Raw genomic sequence first — 18,476 nt, 5'->3', positions numbered from 1 at the left:
AAAATTACTTCATTACAAGTAAAAGGCTACCAATAAAATATGTCATCAGATGGATTACCTGTGATAGTGCAGCCCCAATACTCTGCTGAGCTTGAAGTGCAGTATTAGAAGGTGACTTGTAATTGTGTTCATTCATACTAGCAATTGGTTCCCATGAAGCCTTTGGTACACTGCTACCACCTGGAAATTGAAACTCAGTTTCAAAATACAAGAAAACACAACAAGAAACAATGTCCTTTCTACTATATGGGATTACCAAACTTGAATAAACAGAAATTTCATGCTTGAAACATGCTTTCCTCAGCTAAAATAATTTTCAAAACTGAAGAAATGACTGGCAGACTAATGAACATGGTCACTAAGTTACCACAATATTCCTAACAGCTTTCCATTCTTCTATTACTGCTTACAGAAGTAAAAGAAAAAAGGAAAAAATCCAACTATCCTACAGCTGAGATATCCCTGTAAATGAGTAAGAACCCAACAGTTCTTAAGACTCCTTATTCAGTATGAAACTTCATTCTGAAACTGAGACATCTCTACATAATCACAAGAGGAGGAGGGGGCTTTGATTTGCCAATGGTCTATCATTATCATTAAGTTTTTATGTCAGCTTTCCCCTTTATGGGTTGAGCCATGAGCTCTCTCAATGTTTTCTCTTGTTTCCTTTCTGACCACCCCACCATAGGTTCAGGTCTTCAACTACCGTATATACTCGCGTAAAAAGCGATCTCGCATATCATGCAACCCCCAAATTTTCACCCTTAAAAAATGATTTGATCACGTATCTCACACATCATGTGAGTTAAATTTACGAGACCAAATAACAACAGGCTAACCTCTTTTCCTCCTCTTTATCTATTCCTATTTTAGTTAGGCTAACCCCTTTTCCTCCATCTCTTAATCTATCCCATCTTTTAGTTAAGTTTAAAAAAGTAAAAGAGAATGCCAAAAGCATTGTTAGTAATGATATACATACTTGTTTTGAAAATGCATAGAGCCAGAAGCAGCTTATTTGCTATGAACAACCAAACTGATAACAACAGCCTTTTTGCTTACATTTCAACCATCGTACAATAGTAAAAAATTACCGTAGTTATGTTACAAATGACATTAAGGAGAATAGGACTGGTATATTTTTATCCTTACTCACTATGAATATAAAAGATCGGCAAGGGTATATACTGCTAAATTTAATCTGTAAATTTTAGCTGAAGTTGAGGAAAGAATGTTGTTCTGCTAACGACTACTATCTTGCATCAGCAACATGGATGAAACTCTCGCAAACTTCTGTAAAGCACCATCAAACTCAACCGTAAACAATGAGAGAAACGTATTTTAATCAAAACTATTGGGCATGAAAGAACACATTTTACTTTTTCCACTCCAATAAAAAGATAAAAACGTAAAACTTTTAGTATTCTGCTGATAAAGTGAAAATATCGAATGGAACCTGTTGACTTTTTTTTATGCGATAAACATGCCCTCAGTGCCATCTACTAACAAAAAAAATAACTAAATTTCCTTCACAAACGATACTTTTCAAGCGATATTTCCACTTGAATGCACTTTGTATAACGTATATAACATGGTCTCATATAAATAGAGTATCTTGAGATTCATTTGCACTAACTAGAAGCAAGAGAGTTGCTCTGATTTGAGTTCCACACAGCAAAACAAACTTACCTCGCAATTGCCCTCAGCTGATTTCCAAACCAAAACATTGATTGCTATGTTTGTATTTTATAATACAAACAAATAGCAATATGAAAATACATACAATTTTATTGAATGCAGTTAAGTAAAGCATAGCTTTTTAAAAGATCCATGCAAAAGATGCATATCCATTATGTTTGGATTTTATCATACGATACTAATATGTGACTATTACATACAGGAATTTTATATTTCATGTAAGATGCAACCCCATTAAAATTAGCTCCAAAATCAGGGCTTCAAAAGTCGCATGATAAGCAAGTATGTATAAACAGTATTTCCTATTTCCATAGTTACCTGGATCTCTTTGCAGGTCTTGTTCAACTCCCTCCTCAACTACACATTATCTGTCTCTAAAATTTTATATCTTTCTAACACTTCCTCATCCATAATCTGGTGGTTCCCACTTTATTATCTTTAAAACCTTTTATGATAATCATTGTGGGGTTTATTTACAGAAGTTTTTATGAGCAATATTCCAAGACAGTATGTACTAACAAAATCAACTGCATCAAATAGACATTAAAATATAAAGACCATCAAGGAAATGTATCCTGAAGTACTGAATTTACAGTGGACCACCTGTATTCAAGGGGGATGAGTACCAGACACCCCCCACCCCCCAGAATAGTTAAAACCCACAAATACTTGGAACCCACTATAAACCCTTATAACTGCCTATCTTGAAAGTTCAAATACCAAATATATACCTTAAATAACATCCTACTTCAAATATACCTTAAATTACTTTCCTACTATTGTATTAATCTTTGAGATTATCAATATCATTTCAAAGTCATCTTAAACATTTTACCATTAAAAATATATATATTTACAGCCAATAACAGAGAGAGAGAGAGAGAGAGAGAGAGAGAGAGAAGAGAATGGCAACATCAACATATCTGAGAGAGAGAGAGAGATAGGGAGAGAGATGAGGAGGAGAGAAGAGAGAGAGAGAGAGAGATAGAGGTAGAGAGGAGAGAGAGAGAGGAGAGAGAGAGAGCGAGATAGAAGAGAGCATAGGGAGGGAGAGAGACGAGAGAGAGAGAGAGAGAGTGGAAAGAGAGACGAGAGAGAGAGAGAGAGAGAGAGAGAGAGAGAGAGAGAGAGAAAATTTATTGTTATTATTTAATTTTAATACGTAAACTTAATATTTTTTGAAAATTAGTACTGTAAATTATTTTATCATAAAATGTAGTAGTACCCTTAAAGATATATACATACACTTTTAACACTTCCAGCCAAGACAGAGGGAGAGAGTTACCACTATTTACTTCCTGAAGTCTAGGTGGATGGGAATATGGAAATAAGAACCTTGCATGCCCAATTATCCAATCACCAAGGTGAATGGATGACAAGAATGACTGGTTCATTTCCATCTTCAACACTGTCTCCCTTAGGAAGTGATTGAGAGCACTTATGTCTAGGACTGGTCTCCAGCCCACCCACGCCTTGGTTAAGTCAAATAGACAATTGTAGAAGCCCTCTGTGCTGAAGTCCTCAACTTCTTCTATCGCTCTCTTCAGGAGGAGAGAGGATACTTCCTTTGAAAGGGCTGTTTCTCTTTGCCTGCTAAGTAGGCCCATCTGGGTGACAAAAGAAGAGTTCTCCATGAAAGGGATGCAGTAGCCCTCCTTCAGAATCTTGACGATCCACTGGTCTGCCCATCTGCGCACTCACTTTTCCCAAAAATGGAGAAATCTGGCGCCTGTTGGGGCATGAAGGACTTCTAGCTCAATTCTTGGATGTCTTGGAAGAGCTCCTCTTGATGGAGCTAAAGGGGAACCAGACATTGGAGTGGGGTCTCCATTGCAACTTGTGCTTGCTTCCACGAAAGGGGTGCTGTTACAGAGAAAAGATCATCTTAGGTCCAAATGATGACGACAAAGAACTCTTGGGGCACTTAGAAGACTAAGCTAAGAGGTCTTGAGTGGACTTCTGAAGATCTGAAGTGATCTCTTCCACAACCGACTGAGGAAAAATGTGAACGAGTCCAGTCCAGGAGTGAAAATAACAACGCCGACCTCTGTGACTGTGTGACTCCTCTGATGGTGAAGGAGCACCAAAGTTCTTTCTTTTTAAATATTCCAAAAGAGAAAAGGGTCACAAGTTCTGATTCTGAAGAGCCATCCCTGATGGCTTTGGCCACGCACGACAGCAAACTGAACAAATCCCCTGCAAAAGTGCTCGTCCAAGTCTCTGAAGTCTTCTATCTTCTTCGCAAGGGCTCCCAACATCAATCTAGGAAGCTAAACACTTTAGAAACTTTGAAGAGGTTCTTAACTAAGTGGGGCAGCTCCTCCATAGAGAACATAATTTTCACCGAAGCGAAAGACAAACGACAAGAAGAGTTGATGAGACTGGAGAAGTCTCCTTAGGAGGAGACAGTAACCCCAACAAGGGAGCTTTCCCTGGTGGCGTATGACAGACATCTCTTAACCAGATGAGAGGGAGGAGGGGTGAAAGTAGCCTTGCCTTGCTCTCTTTAGGAAGAGAACCAGTCTTGGAATTCTTTAAGCACCTTCTTCGATGAGCTCCTCATCAGGATGAAAGAAAAAGGGAGAGGCTGGAGCAGCTGGAGTGAAGAAGGATGAAAAACTGGCCAACAAGTAGCAAATAAGAGCTGCATATGCTGAAGGAGGAGCAGAATCTTGACAAGATTGGAGACAGGGATATGTCTGAGGAAACTTAGAGGTGGGACCTTTTTTAAATTAAGCTCAAAATTTCAGAAAGTTGCTTGTGGGTGCCAAAGAAGGCTCATCTTGATCCAAGGTGGGTGCTTGGTGGTCAAGATGGGTGATGAAGAGTAGGCATCGGGCCCAACATCAGTGGCCAAGCACTCGGAAGCTGGTGCTGGGAATTGGAGAACTAGACCTGGTATGCTGGGCTCTCGGAATCAGGCATTGGGTGGTTGGTATCCAAAAGAAGGGACTGTATACCCAGACGATCTGGAGAGAACGAGACTGGATGTCCCATGGGTGAGAAGGAAGTTGTACTGATGCAAAGCCTGAGGGATACACCAAGAAGCTGCAAGAAGGCTGTAGGCTATTGATAGCTTCCTTATACCACTTAACAGGAGCTGGAAGACAAATGACAAACATTCAATGACATGCCTTTCCAACGGCTGTCTGTTAATACCTGGGATTTTGCAACAGACTCAACTGAGGAGGCAGCAACCTGGGGGAAAACCCCACCAGTCTCCCTTGGAACTCTAGTATGTCTTCTCCCAGGGTTAGGGGAGCGGAACAGGGGCCTTCATCTAGGAGGAACGGCGGGACTAGAAGCCACCTCCTCCAATAGCACTTCAAGTGACATTTTCTTGCAAACCGCGTTATCCATTATGACTTTCAGGGATCCCCCTATCTCTGACACAGAAGTCACTACAAGGGTCAACTTCTTAACGAACCTGGATTAAAGGTTGGCAATGGCATCGGGGTTAGAAGCATGGGAGTGAAGCAAGGGAGCACTATGTGGAATGATAGAAGGACTGGAAATAGGAGAAAGATGGTGACCAGGAGTAAAAGGAACAGTAAGACTAAGATCTGACTTAGGCTTAGGGGAAGAATCTAGGCTGACTGTTACCCTACTCTTGGCCCTAACGGCCGCCTTTCTCTTCCTATTCCTTTCAAGTTTACTAAGGTGAGATTCAAGAACCTTCCACTTCCTTTCATCCCAATCCTTACACCGATCACAAGTATTCATAGCAAAACTTAGTTAGCCTAGCCTTGCATCCTTCACTACAATAGCGGGGGCTAGAAAGCATCTGAAGAAGACAACTAAATGAAAAGGGCTACTCTGAAGTAACGGAAGCAAATCAGCAGCTTGAAGCTAAACAAAAGTGTCAATAGTACTTCCACAACTTCCAGCAAATAAATCAATAAATCATTCGCTAACAAAAGGTGAAACAGGGCTTTCAGCAGTTAGTGCACGGTGTTACTCATGCATAGCAAAAGAAATGCAATATATTTAATTTACAATTTGCTGTATAATACTAAAGTATAGCTAAAGTAAGCAGTGGGTAAGTTACTTATATAAAATGCAAAGTTTCTATGTAAAAGATCAGAATGTAAAGTATACATCAATGCAAATACAGAAAAGATAAAGCAGAAGTGTGCAAAAAGGTGAAGAATGGTACACCAAAGAAACAAAGAAATGAAAGCTGAACACTAGAAATGGAGAAAATAATACCAAAATTGTCTCCCAATGGTCTTGTTAACTTATCATACTTTACAACAATAACAACAATAATGATGATGATATCAGAATTTAACATCTGATAACAAACTGAATATAGCTATTGCAAAGTTATATCATTTGCTATTTTTTACTATAAATTAGTGTGTCTACCGTCCTATCTGACCAAAGGCAGTTCCTGGTTATTGGTTGGGGCTCCGTTCTCATCTGAGTGCTGATAACCGAAAACCGCCATTAACCAAAACTCAATGATTTATAGCGCTTATGGCACCGAGTTTCCGTTAATGGTAACGATAACTAGTTAATGGTGCCTCTGTTTGGTATGTTATGGTGCCATAACACCATTAGCAGCACCTTATGGCGCCGATAACCAAAACTCGGCCGATTATGGCGCCACAAATTGCCGATTTTATGGCGCTATTATTATCTTCATATATTATAAAATTTTAGCTTAACAAGACTTAGTTCCATTTCTACACTTCCACAGGTCTCAACCAATGATCTATTCTTATAAGAAAAGTGAAAATCAAGAGCTAGTAAAAACTGAAGAAACTGGACATCCAAATCAGAGGAGTCCAAAGGGAACAAGTGAAAAGCAAAAGGCAAAAAGGTTTTGTTGGTCATGATACTGACTCAAATTTCAGTGGTGAAATTTGTGTACATGTGAAACTCACCAAATCGATTGTGTTTGGGACGTCCAGCTGGTGAAGTAGTCAGGTTGTTCACAGAAAAACGACCCGAATCTTGGCGATGGCGATGACGACTTGTGCCCGAATAACGATTTCTATCTTTAGAGGGGCCAGAAGATGGTGGCTGAGATCGACGATGGGAGCGCTGTAATACTTCCATGTCTTCTGCTTCAACAAGTTCATCATCACTATGACAAAGAACACTAAAAATAAATTCCTCTCTTATTAACAAAGTATGGCATCAATAAACTAAAAAAAATTTAGAAACTTTTTTGTAATGTAATAGAAAATCTTAGTTATTGAGTACACTAAACGTATACTGCTTGGCTATAAATTACAAAGAACAAACTAAAGGAATAATTAACCGATACTCTGTATGCAATAGATGAACACATGTGACTCCAGCATTTTAAAATCTGTTTCAACACAATTCCTTTTTTATCAAAATAAATTTTTGCCTGTCACTGCCTAAACTGTAATGTTGTTTGTGAATACAAGTAAAAAAACCCAATATCCATATCCTCATTACATTACTCAATATAGGAAGAAAGGTAAAAAGAAAAAGAAAAAACAAAGAGGAAAAATCAATAAAAGAACAGAGTAAAAATAACTTATTAAAGGTATAATTTTTCCCTTACTTTAATTTCCAGTACATTTCCTTTACTATAATGTTATTTCATACAGATCTAAATAAGCCAAAAAAAAGCCCTATGAATTTTGTATACCTAATTGCAATAAATGTTAAGGTTTCTGTCAAAAAAAAGTTTTCAAAAAGTATATTACTTGGAGACTACTCATTGAAATATGATATAATTGGAGAGCAACTAGTATATTCATTTAATTATCAAAACATCCCTTATAAGGAACTACTGAAGATTTATAAATTCCATGCATAAAGTACCTTGACTGTCGATAATGATTGTCAGAATAATCATGTAAAGGTGCTGTACCCCAAGTGGCTGTGGTTCCACCATCCATTCTGTCAGATGCATTATCAGATATATTGTCTGAAATGTTATCAGAAATATTATCCATGTTGAGCGATGATGATTTACCCATGCGGCGCATAAGAGCTTCAAGGGCATTTTTCTTTTGCTTCAATTCTTCTTGTAGGGCAATCACTTCAGTCATCCTTGGATCAACATTTGAACTTCTTTCTTGCCACAAGGCCTATAAAAAATGCAGAATTAATTACTCAACCTCAAAATACATATTCGATTTCAACAGAAGCAATCTTACTAAATACAGTGGGATGAATTTCCCATTATCTTTGGTGATATCTTTATTACTATCAAAATCATCATAAAAAAGCTGTTCTGTTCCATTACTGTTTCAACTCATCTATCCAGCAATTTCTAGGTCTTCTTCACCCTCATCCCTTCATCATGTTCCACCAATCCAAAACACACTGATCAAGCTTTTCTTGTTGGAGTAACATACTCTCACACTTCATATATCCAGATTTCTGATCCTTCTATTCTTTTCACCTCGCATACACAATTTTGTCAGTATCGTCAACATTTTTCTTTCATTCATATTCAACACCACACTTAAATTCTATAATGGAAAGTAGGTTCAACAATCCTTTCAAACACTAGCTTACGTTCCCACAGACAATCATATTCTCTTCTAAGTCTGCTATAGAGATCCTACTACTTTCCTTACCTTCCTATTCTTTGGCTTCCCTCTTCATACTATCTACCCCTACATGTAACGACAAATACTTCCCCTTCATCATGCCATCTACCATAACATGTAATAACAAATACTAAAGTGACCACCCCATTGAGACACTAACATACAAAACTTTATGCAAGTATGTGTCACTTAATTATGTTTGTACGTATATGTCCTTGGTCCAAAAGTTTACAATAAAATTTAAAATTTTGTACTAGCTAACAGGTGTTTAAGGGGTGCGGCGACGGCCAATTTTCAAGAAATTGTCAATTTTTAGTTATTGCTGGGTTTAAACTCTTTAGTGTCTACATAAAAATGTCCTGAAGTATTATTGGAGAAAAAAAAAAAAGTGGGTTATTTTACATATTTGTTCACCGCAACTAACGGCCTGCGAGTGGCATTGAGTGAATAATTGTCGCAAAATGTCTATATATGACTTTTTAAGGTGGATGTGAGAAAAGGGATTTTGACGAAGGAAAAATCTATTTCTGGGCAAGGGTCCGTGTCGCCCAGGGAAATAATCCCTTAAGTTCATTATTTCTAGGTAAATGATACTAACATTACCAGAGAAAAAATAAAAATAGGGGGATGTCAGAATAACTGACTCGCTCACCCTAAATAAAAAGAGGGTGTCAGTATGGTACTGGGGCGAGTGAGACCACTACCACGGACCTCTTGCCATTTAGAATTCTCCTTCATCAAAATCCCCCTCCCTGAGAGAGCTGATACACGGCCGGCGCCGGCAACTTCTACTACACATCCTCCCACGCCGACCGCAGCACCTCTCGTGGCCATCCTTGAAGTTAGAGACCAATCTTGGGTGCAAGGGTGGAAGAAAATAGGGGGGGATTTCACTGGGTGACACGGACCCTTGCCCAGAAATAGATTTTTCCTTCGTCAAAATCCCTTTTCTGGGCTCAGTCCGTGTCGCTTCGTGAAATAGTACCAGAGAATTAGCACAAGATTGGATAGATGTAAAACAAGGTCTCAAGAAAACAAAAAGAAAACAAAATGAATATAATCTAGTTGAAATAATTACAGAGTTATCATACATAAATTTAAACTTAGCATAATGTAACATGTGTTAGCCTTAAAATATACAATAGGACTTAAAACTAAACTTAGGCTAACTTATGATAACTTAAAACAAGATTTGAATGAACAACTATGTACAAGTGAGACTCTCTAGCATAAAAATAAGAGAGGATAACTCACAACAGTTCTAAGACTTATCAGTAAACATTCATAATATATATAAGGGAGAACATCACCAAACAGTCACAGTCAGTAGTAATATTTACAAGTGTGAGTGCCCCTAGCAGAAAAATAAGGGACACATCACCATATGTAGCCTTTCTAGGCAGCTAAGGCTCAAAACATGATTGAGCTTGACGGTAAGGTTAGGGGAAATATTGGTGAGGCAGGTAGAAAGGAGATCTGGATCTTCGACTACAACTACTAGACAGTGTCAGGGGAAACTATGTTTCTCGCTGCCACTGCTGGAAATTTAAGAGATTCCAAGGATTTCAAGTAGTGACGTTTGAAGACTGTCGGCGATTTCCAGCCCGTGTACTTTTTCAAATCATCAAAATTCATATGCTGGAAGTAATTAATAGAGGTGGCTACTGCTCTGATGTCATGGGCTCTGGGGAATGAATCAGGATTAGCTTGTTTAACAAAGTACAGGATTTGTTGTCTATTCCCTTTTATTAAAATAGTGCCACCTTTTTCCCTCATAAAGAGGGGGCCTGAGGATCTAGATGATGTCCTGGACAGATAGGCTCGTAAGGCCATCACTGGACATAGAGAAGGGTCCTGGGGAAGAGGGAGGACCTTCCAAGGAGCCCACCTCATTAAAGGATCCTCATTTTTTGCTAAAAAGCTACGATCTGGAGATAATAGGACTTCTCCTGAGGGGAGAAATTCTACATGACCAGAGGCTCTGGGAAGGGCCGACAGTTCTGATATTCTGGCTCCTGAGGCCAGGCTTAATAAGAATAATGTTTTCCTCAATAACATTATATAGTTGCATGAATTGTTGTCAGTATCTGAAGCCAGTTTGAGAACGTCATTCAAGAACCATGAAATTGAACTAGGTCTTTCTGAAGGCCTAAGCTAGCACAGGCTTTAGGAATAGACAAAAAGTAAGAGTCTGTTAGGTCTATCTTAAAGCCAAACTGGAAGATTTTCTTTAAAGCTGACTTATTGGTGGTAATAGTACTAGCTGCTAGACCTTTTTCAAACAGGGAACTGAAAAAGGATATAGCTAAATTAACTGTCATGGTTTGGGCGTTTGTTTCCTTCAGGAAATTTGCTAGTTTCTTAACAGAAGCATCATACTGGGGTAAAGTTGATTCCCTTTTATCCGATTTTGGGGATCAATATTTGCATCTCTCTTAGCCGGAAACTTCATGAAGTCCATAAAGTAAGGGTTTTGAGAGTTCCTGAGGAAGCGAACACAGTCCTCATTTGTACTGACTGAGACAGTTTGGGATTGGGGATCCGTTGAGGTCGGAGACCCAATTCCAGAAGGAGAGGATACCAATTGCTCTTGGGCCAATCCGGAGCTACTAGAGCTACTTGTCCCTTGAATGTCCTGAGTTTGCTCAGGACTTTCAATAGAAGATTCACTGGAGGGAAGATGTATATCTTCCTCCATTGATTCCAGTCTATGGACATGGCGTCTGTGGCATAAGCCAGAGGGTCCAGGTTGGGGGCCACATAGCAGGGGAGCTTGTGGTTCGCTTGTGATGCAAAAAGATCCACCTGGAGGTCTGGGACCTTTTGGCATATCCACTGGAATGAACGCCTGTCCAGGGACCACTCCGATTCTAGAGGAACTGATCGGGACAGGGCATCTGCTATCACGTTCCTTACTCCCACCAGATGAGTGGAGGATAGATGCCATTTGTACTTGGTTGCTAGAGAGAAAATGGCTATCATGACATGGTTCACATGTCTTGATTTGGATCCTCCCCTGTTGATGCAGTGTACCACTACTGCGCTGTCCAAAACCAGTTTTATATGGGAATTCTTGGCTGGTAGAAGCCTCTTCAGAGTGAGGAATACTCATGGCTTCCAATACGTTTATGTGAAGCCGGCGGAACTGAGGTGACCAAGTTCCTTGAACTTTCTTGAATTGGGAGTATCCTCCCCACCCGCTTAGAGAGGCGTCCGTGTGGATAACCAACGCCGGAGGGGAGAACTGGAGAGGAACTGATTTGGACAGATTCTTGGCCTCCGCCCAGGGGCGGAGACATTTGTGAAGAATCGGCGGGATTACTGACAACTTGTCTCGAGATTTGACATTTGCTCTTGAGTGCCAAACTCGATTTATATCTTTCAACTTTGCTTTCAACAGAACGTCTGTGACTGACGCAAACTGGAGGGAACCTAGGATCCTTTCCTGGTTTCTCCTTGATGTCTGTTTGCATTTGAGGAATTGTCTTATTGATTTGGCTATTTCCTTCCTCTTGACCAATGGAATTGACAGAGTGTGGGAGTTCAGGTCCCATTGAATGCCGAGCCACTGAAAACGAGACTCCGGCGCTAGCCTGGATTTGGTATTGTTTATTTAGAACCCCAGATGTTCCAGAAAGTTAATTACTTTGTTTGTGGCTTTGAGGCATTCCTCGACGGTTGTTGCCCAGATGAGCCAATCGTCGAGGTACGCTACTACCATTATCCCTTGTGATCTCAATTGCTGGACTACTGATTCCGCTATTTTCGTGAACACCCTGGGGGCTACGTTCAGCCCAAAGGGCATCACTTTGAAAGAGAATGCCTGGTCTCCCAACCTGAAGCAGGGCGGAAGTCTCTCGCGACTGGGATATGATAGTATGCGTCTGTAAGATCTATAGAGGTGGTGACGGCCCCACGGGGAAGTAAGGTCCGCACCTGCGAGATAGTCAGCATTTTGAACTTGTCGCAACGAATGAATAAGTTTAGCTGGGACAAGTCTAAGATTATTCTTCATTTTGTTGAGCCTTTCTTTGGCATGCTGAACAAGCGTCCTTGAAACTTTAAATGTTTGACTCTTGATACTACTCCTTTCTGAAGGAGCTCTTGCGCATACTCTGTCAATTCCTTTGTTGGTACTTGAAAGAATGTTTTGGATGGAGGAGGACCTTTGATCCAACTCCATCCCAGCCCTTTGGACACAATGCTTTGTGCCCAGCTGCTGAATCCCCACCGGTGCTAGAAGAGGAACAGCCTCCCTCCTACCTGAGGGTTCCTATTGGGTTTGGGCAGGACGTGCTCCGCGTCCTCCTCGAAAGTGTCTCCCCCTGTTGGGTGTCCTTCCGCCACCCCTCTGGTGAAATGCACCTCTGGCTCTACTTCCCCTTCCAAACCTGTTGAGGGCTTGGAATGCCTGACCCTCAAAGACAGGATTGAAGGCTGGGGAAACGGCGTAGGAGGTCGAGGGCTGGTTCTGGGACGTCAGCAGGAGGATGGGCTGGCTCTGATTCTTCGAGGTCGACGGTTGCACCGTTTGTGAAACCGGGACCACTTGGACAAACTGCTGTTGCCGGGGAGCCTGGAAAGGTGTAAACTTCCTAGGCTTCTTTGTTTTCTTGGAACCTGAGGGGGTACTTTTCTGGCCTTGGCCCTTCCTTTACCCAGTAAGTCCCCAGCGGACCCTAAGGCTCTGATTGAACCTGGTCGCTTCGTGGTGAACCTCTTTTACCGCCGATTCGGGAAAGAGGTCAGCTCCCCAGATCGATGACGAGAGCAGTTTGTTTGGCTCATGCAGTATAGTGGCCTCCTGCAGGACATGCTTCCTGCAGTTACGCCTAGCTACCACAAAGTCGTACAGATCAGACTGTACGGTCTGTGTCTGAGCCTTTGCCAAGAGTTTGAACAGAGGCTCCGTACCATAGGTAATGGCGGCAACCTCTGTCATCACCAAGGCGTTCAGTGTCCTCCCTAGCCTGGTCCTAGCATCGAACTCCGCTTGGATCAGGTTATCCGGTAGCCTTGAGAGTCTCTCCCCGAACTGTTCTATAGCGCAGTCCGGTTTGAGCTTCCCGACCGTGAAGGAAGCTGGAAGATCAGCCCAGAGATCCTCAGAACCTGGGAAGAGCAGAGATGTTGGATCCGACTCTCTCAGCTGGGGAAGAGGCTCGTCTTTCATAGCAGCCTGGATTGTCACTTCTGCCAACTTTGTGGTAAAGGGGAGCGGTGTCTCCTCCTCCGACACAAAGATGGTGAATGGGCTTTTAAAAGCCTGAAGTTTGGTGTTCACGCAGTCCCATTCTTCAAGGCATCTAACCCATTCTCTCTGGGCTTGTTCCCGACTGTATATTACAGTCTCTTTCAGGATCTTATCCTCTCTCCTCAGAGCCGACTCCGTCAACCTGGCGTAACCCATGAAAGGTGGTTGAAGATTGGCTGGGTGGAACTCGAAGTCCTCAATACGACGAGTTCCACAGTCCGGAATAGAAATCATTCCATCCTTGAAGGGTGCAAAGGCTGTGACCCTCCAAGGATTGCTCATGGTAAAGGCGGGGAGAGTATTATAATCTGGCATCGGAGTCATTCCGGCGGTTGCCAGAGGAAGAACTGCTGCGGGATTATCCCTAAGGCCCGCCAGCAAGTTTTCCTGGTTTGTCAGTCGCTCTGATATATTTTGGATCGACTGACCGGATTCTGCAAACGAGGTGGAGATCCGAGCAAGCATCTGGTCTAGCCTGTCGTTCATCATGGCTCCCACCATGTTGCCCACCTGTTGCATAACCCCTGCAGTAAAGGTTTCAGGATCGAAGGGACCAGAGTCCCCGGTCGAAGCAGGGGTCTTCGGACGTGCTCCGGTGGAGGTGTTCAGAGGGAGTCCGGGCCTTCTCCTTAGAGGACTTGCCTCTTGACCCTTTGGAGTGTGAAGTCGAAGATGACTTCGCCTCTTGACCCTTCGGAGTGTGAAGGCGAAGATGACTTCGATTTCTCTGCCCCGGGATGGTGAGCCGGAGACTTATGAGTAGATGAGGACGAAGTCTTCTTAGAAGACGTCCTCTCAAGGGTCTTCTGCTCCCGTTTCCCTTTAACTTTAGGGACAACTGAAGCTGACGACGTCCTGGCCAGAATATCCGACTCAGAAAATCCTTGAAAGGAGGAGGAAGAAGGAATAGGTGATGAAGATCCAGATGCGCCCAAGGGAAGCCCTTGAGCGCCCAACAAACCTACCTCTACCAACAACTCACCTTCCCCTACCGTCATCGGTTCAACGTTGAGATCCAGGGCGATCACCGGGGCTCCCTCCTCCGCCATAGCCTGCACCACCTGTTGCTGGATGGCAGCGATGCACAGAGCTGCCGCTGTAGGGTCGACGTACCCGGTCGACTTGCCGCCTGGGAAGATGCAGACAGCCATACTCTTGTCTAAAATGTATGGCTGCCCCTTGGATACGTTCTTGCCAAAGCCTCCTACCCAGGCTTTCAGGGTAGCCGACGCTGCGTCCTTCACGGCAGCAGCCTGAAATAAAGGGTCATTGTAATCCTTACAACGAAGCCCCAAAGATATATCATTAACACTCATGACTATGTCACACTTATGTACTTAACACAGGCTTATCTGACAGTATATACCAAGAACAGAGACAAAACCTTACGCCGGTATATACTTACTCTGGCAGAAAACTGTTCCACCAGATCATAGCAGATGGAGTAGGCTTCGTGATACCACACAATTAGGTCGTTGTGGAGGACGGCGCAGGGAGCGTGGGTCCGGCAGACCTCATGACCGCAAGGGTCCTGCAGGATGGTGTTGCACCCTGCTTCCTGACAGTTGGTAGCCTGTAAGTGAACAGATACATAAGTATCAGCAGTTACTAACAGGGCTAACCTGTTAAGAGATATGAAGCTCCGCTGCATGCCGGAGTGAAAAATATATTGGACATAATCCTCTCCTGTACTCTGTGAGAAAAAGTCCATAGGACATGGTAAACTGGCCTGAAAACTCTGGTACACCGGAGCGAAGATTTCCGTCAAACCAGATACCTGCTCAGATACAGATAGTACACCGAGGTGAGGGTACGATCACAGCGGAGAACATGAGAAGATATCCATAAAAACTTAACATAACATGAAAACAAAATAAAAACTGATAAACAAGGTAAGCGGTGTGTAGTTCCGCTGTAAAACTCTTCCGCCAGCCAACGGAGAACTCAGATGGTGAGCGGGTGCTCCACCAGACAAGCAAAAGAGACAACAGAGATACAATCATAATATAGGGGAAGCATGTCAAGGCTGCTCCGTTACCCCCCCAACGAGCTGGCGGAGCCAGCGATCCGCTGTAACGGTGGGGAGGGTAGAGGAGAGCTATACAGAGAGCACCGGGGAGGACCCAATGCGAGCTGGCGGGGTGGCCAACCCAACCTGAACGCACGAGGAACCCCCTTGAACTCGAAGAAAACGGAACCAGCCCAACTCAGAACCCCCTTTAGTCCGAGACTCCCGTATCCTCCCTGGGAAGGGAGGAGGAAGGGAGGGGTGCTTGGATGGTTGCCATAGCGACCGTGAGCGAGCGAGGACTATCTCCCCCCCCCCCCGTGGGAAGGGAAGAGAGGAGGGGGGGGGGGGGAGGGGGGGGGGGGGGGGGGGGGGGGCGAGTGAAGGGCTGAGGCGATCAGCTGGCTCGTCGCGATCGTAGGTGGACCACAAGGCGAACGAGACAGGCAAGGCATAGCCTAGGCTATAACCAACCGCCTCAAACATGGAACCCATAATAAATACATCGTAATAAAAATGAAAGGAAGGAAATCACGAGTGAGAGAAATAGAAGGGTCGTCCAGGAGAAGTTAGGCTAGCCTCCCTGAAGGAAGACAGACTAACAACTCGGGAGCTGGCCTCTGCCGATACGTAAAATGGAGGGCGACGGCCAGGATGGCTGGACTAAAGAACAGTGGGTAATCTAAAATATGGTATAAAAACCCATGCGCCTAACAGACCTAGACAAAGGTACATGCATGCATGAACACTGATCTAAGACATGAGGCAAAGGATTTCCGAATAGTACAATGTAAAGCAATAGAATAAAAGGTAGCACCTTCCGCACCACGCTTAATATAAAATATGATAAAGATATAAACACTGCACAGAATAACCGCTACGGTATGGAAGACCGAAGGAGCTAAACGAAAACACGAGGCGAGCCGGCATGGCGAGCCTGGCGCCAGACAAGAAAGGCCGTTAATGAACCTAAAAAACGGTTAAAACGGATCCTGACTGGCTAAAAATATGTGTAACCTTTCGGCAGTAATTAACTTAGCTGCGGCGATAGCTTGGAACTCCATTGCTGAAGAGATAAATCCAAATAGCACACAAAACACAGAGCAAGGGAAAAACATGTGCGTGTGGAAGGGCGCTAACGTAAAGGATGGCCACGAGAGGCGCTGCGGTCGGCGTGGGAGGATGTGTAGTAGTAGTTGCCGGCGCCGGCAGTGTATCAGCTCTCTCAGGGAGGGAGATTTTGATGAAGGAGAATTCTAAATGGCAAGAGGTCCGTGGCAGTGGTCTCACTCGCCCCAGTACCATACCGACACCCTCTTTTTATTTAGGGTGAGCGAGTCAATTATTCTGACATCCCCCTATTTTTATTTTTTCTCTGGTAATGTTAGTATCATTTACCTAGAAATAATGAACTTAAGGGATTATTTCACGAAGCGACACGGACTGAGCCCAGAAATATACTTTTCTCTCCTATTAGAATGCACGTTATCTACGATAAAAACTGGCTCTTTCTCTAAGAAAAATATTATACCAGAGCAAATATGTATCTATGTATGTCTACATAAAAATGTCCTGAAGTATTATTGAAAAAAAAAAAAAAAAAAAAAAAAAAAAAAAAAAAAAAAAAAAAAAAAAAAAAAAAAAAAAAGTGGGTTATTTTACATATTTGTTCACCGCAACTAACGGTCTGTGAGTGGCATTGAGTGAATAATTGTCGCAAAATGTCTATATGACTTTTTAAGGTGGACGTGAGGAATATACTTTTCTCTCCTATTAGAATGCACGTTATCTACGATAAAAACTGGCTCTTTCTCTAAGAAAAATATTATACCAGAGCAAATATGTATCTATGTATCTCGATATGGCCTCGTGATATCGCCCTCTGAGTGACACTGAGCGACAAATTGTTGCTCAGTGTCTTTATGATGCTAAATGCAGATAGTAGAAAGTTGAGAAACATACTTAAGTATCCCACTAAAATTACCCATTTTCTACAATAAGGGCTGGTACGTTCTCTACAGAAAAATATGAAATCATTAATATATATATATATATATATATATATATTATATATATATATATATATATATATATATATATCTATATCTTTGTATCTCAATATTTTGAACTTGTCATTGGCAGGGGTTCAGTTCTCAGCGGGATGCTCATAAGCAAAAACAGCTGTTAACCGAAACTCTGCAAATGGTGCTTATGGCACCGAGTTTCGATTAATACACCTCTTGTTAGGTATGTTATGGTACCATAACTCTACTATCAGCACCTCATGGCACTGATAACCAAAACTTGGCCCGTTGTGGCACAATAAGTTGCCAATTTTATGGTGCTGGAGGAGCGCCATAAAACCGGATAGCCGTTATCCAAGAGACCGCCAATAACCGGGGACTGCCGACATACATATAACATTTTGTACTTCTTGACATAATTTTTACTATGTATTTTCAGAAATATACAATCACATAAGCGTAAGTAACAGTACATTACAGCGTCATTTTTACCCATAAACCATAGTGATTTGTGGGAGTGTGTTTTGGTCAGGCCAAGCCCTTGTGCTGTGTGATGCATTTGCAGCATTTTCTTATCTGATTTTCATCGCATCTGGGGCGTTATTACTTAATATTTACAAAATGCCAAGAATGAAGAGAAGTGTCATCCAACTGAGGGAGAAATGTGAACGATTGTGTGCCAGAAGAGAAGGAACTAAAACAAACAGTGATTACTATTTTTCATAGTAATGATAACAATTATATAATAACGGCAAACTTGATTTTACTACAGCGAGTTGTCGTCTGACTTAAGATTTGTGTAGGGTTACATGCAGCTTTGATTATTGTAGCTGTTCAGCATTTGTTTACTTTATTCCCTACTGTTTATTTGTTTACCATTTGTCCCTCCAATATCTGAATGGGAAACGTACAATGGTAGCGCATATAGGTAATGAATAAAACTTCATATTGAT

General features: G+C 42.2%; 1 protein-coding gene across 3 annotated transcripts in view; it reads right to left on the bottom strand.

The window, feature by feature from the left end:
- LOC135217132 (uncharacterized) overlaps nt 1–18,476 on the bottom strand; it is a 374,498-nt gene that overhangs the window by 34,420 nt on the left and 321,602 nt on the right. For 2 of the 3 annotated variants that reach the window (XM_064252839.1, XM_064252840.1), the window contains exons 19-21: nt 7,501–7,769; nt 6,585–6,802; nt 59–180 (exon numbers count right to left, since the gene is read on the bottom strand). In XM_064252839.1, coding sequence (XP_064108909.1) covers nt 59–180; nt 6,585–6,802; nt 7,501–7,769 — 609 coding nt within the window. The remainder of the gene's footprint in view (nt 1–58; nt 181–6,584; nt 6,803–7,500; nt 7,770–18,476) is intronic. The other variant, XM_064252841.1, reaches the window with a different exon arrangement.

Source organism: Macrobrachium nipponense, chromosome 7 (genome assembly GCF_015104395.2).
Source record: "Macrobrachium nipponense isolate FS-2020 chromosome 7, ASM1510439v2, whole genome shotgun sequence".
NCBI lineage: Eukaryota > Metazoa > Arthropoda > Malacostraca > Decapoda > Palaemonidae > Macrobrachium > Macrobrachium nipponense.
This window is presented reverse-complemented; position numbering and strand designations above follow the sequence as displayed.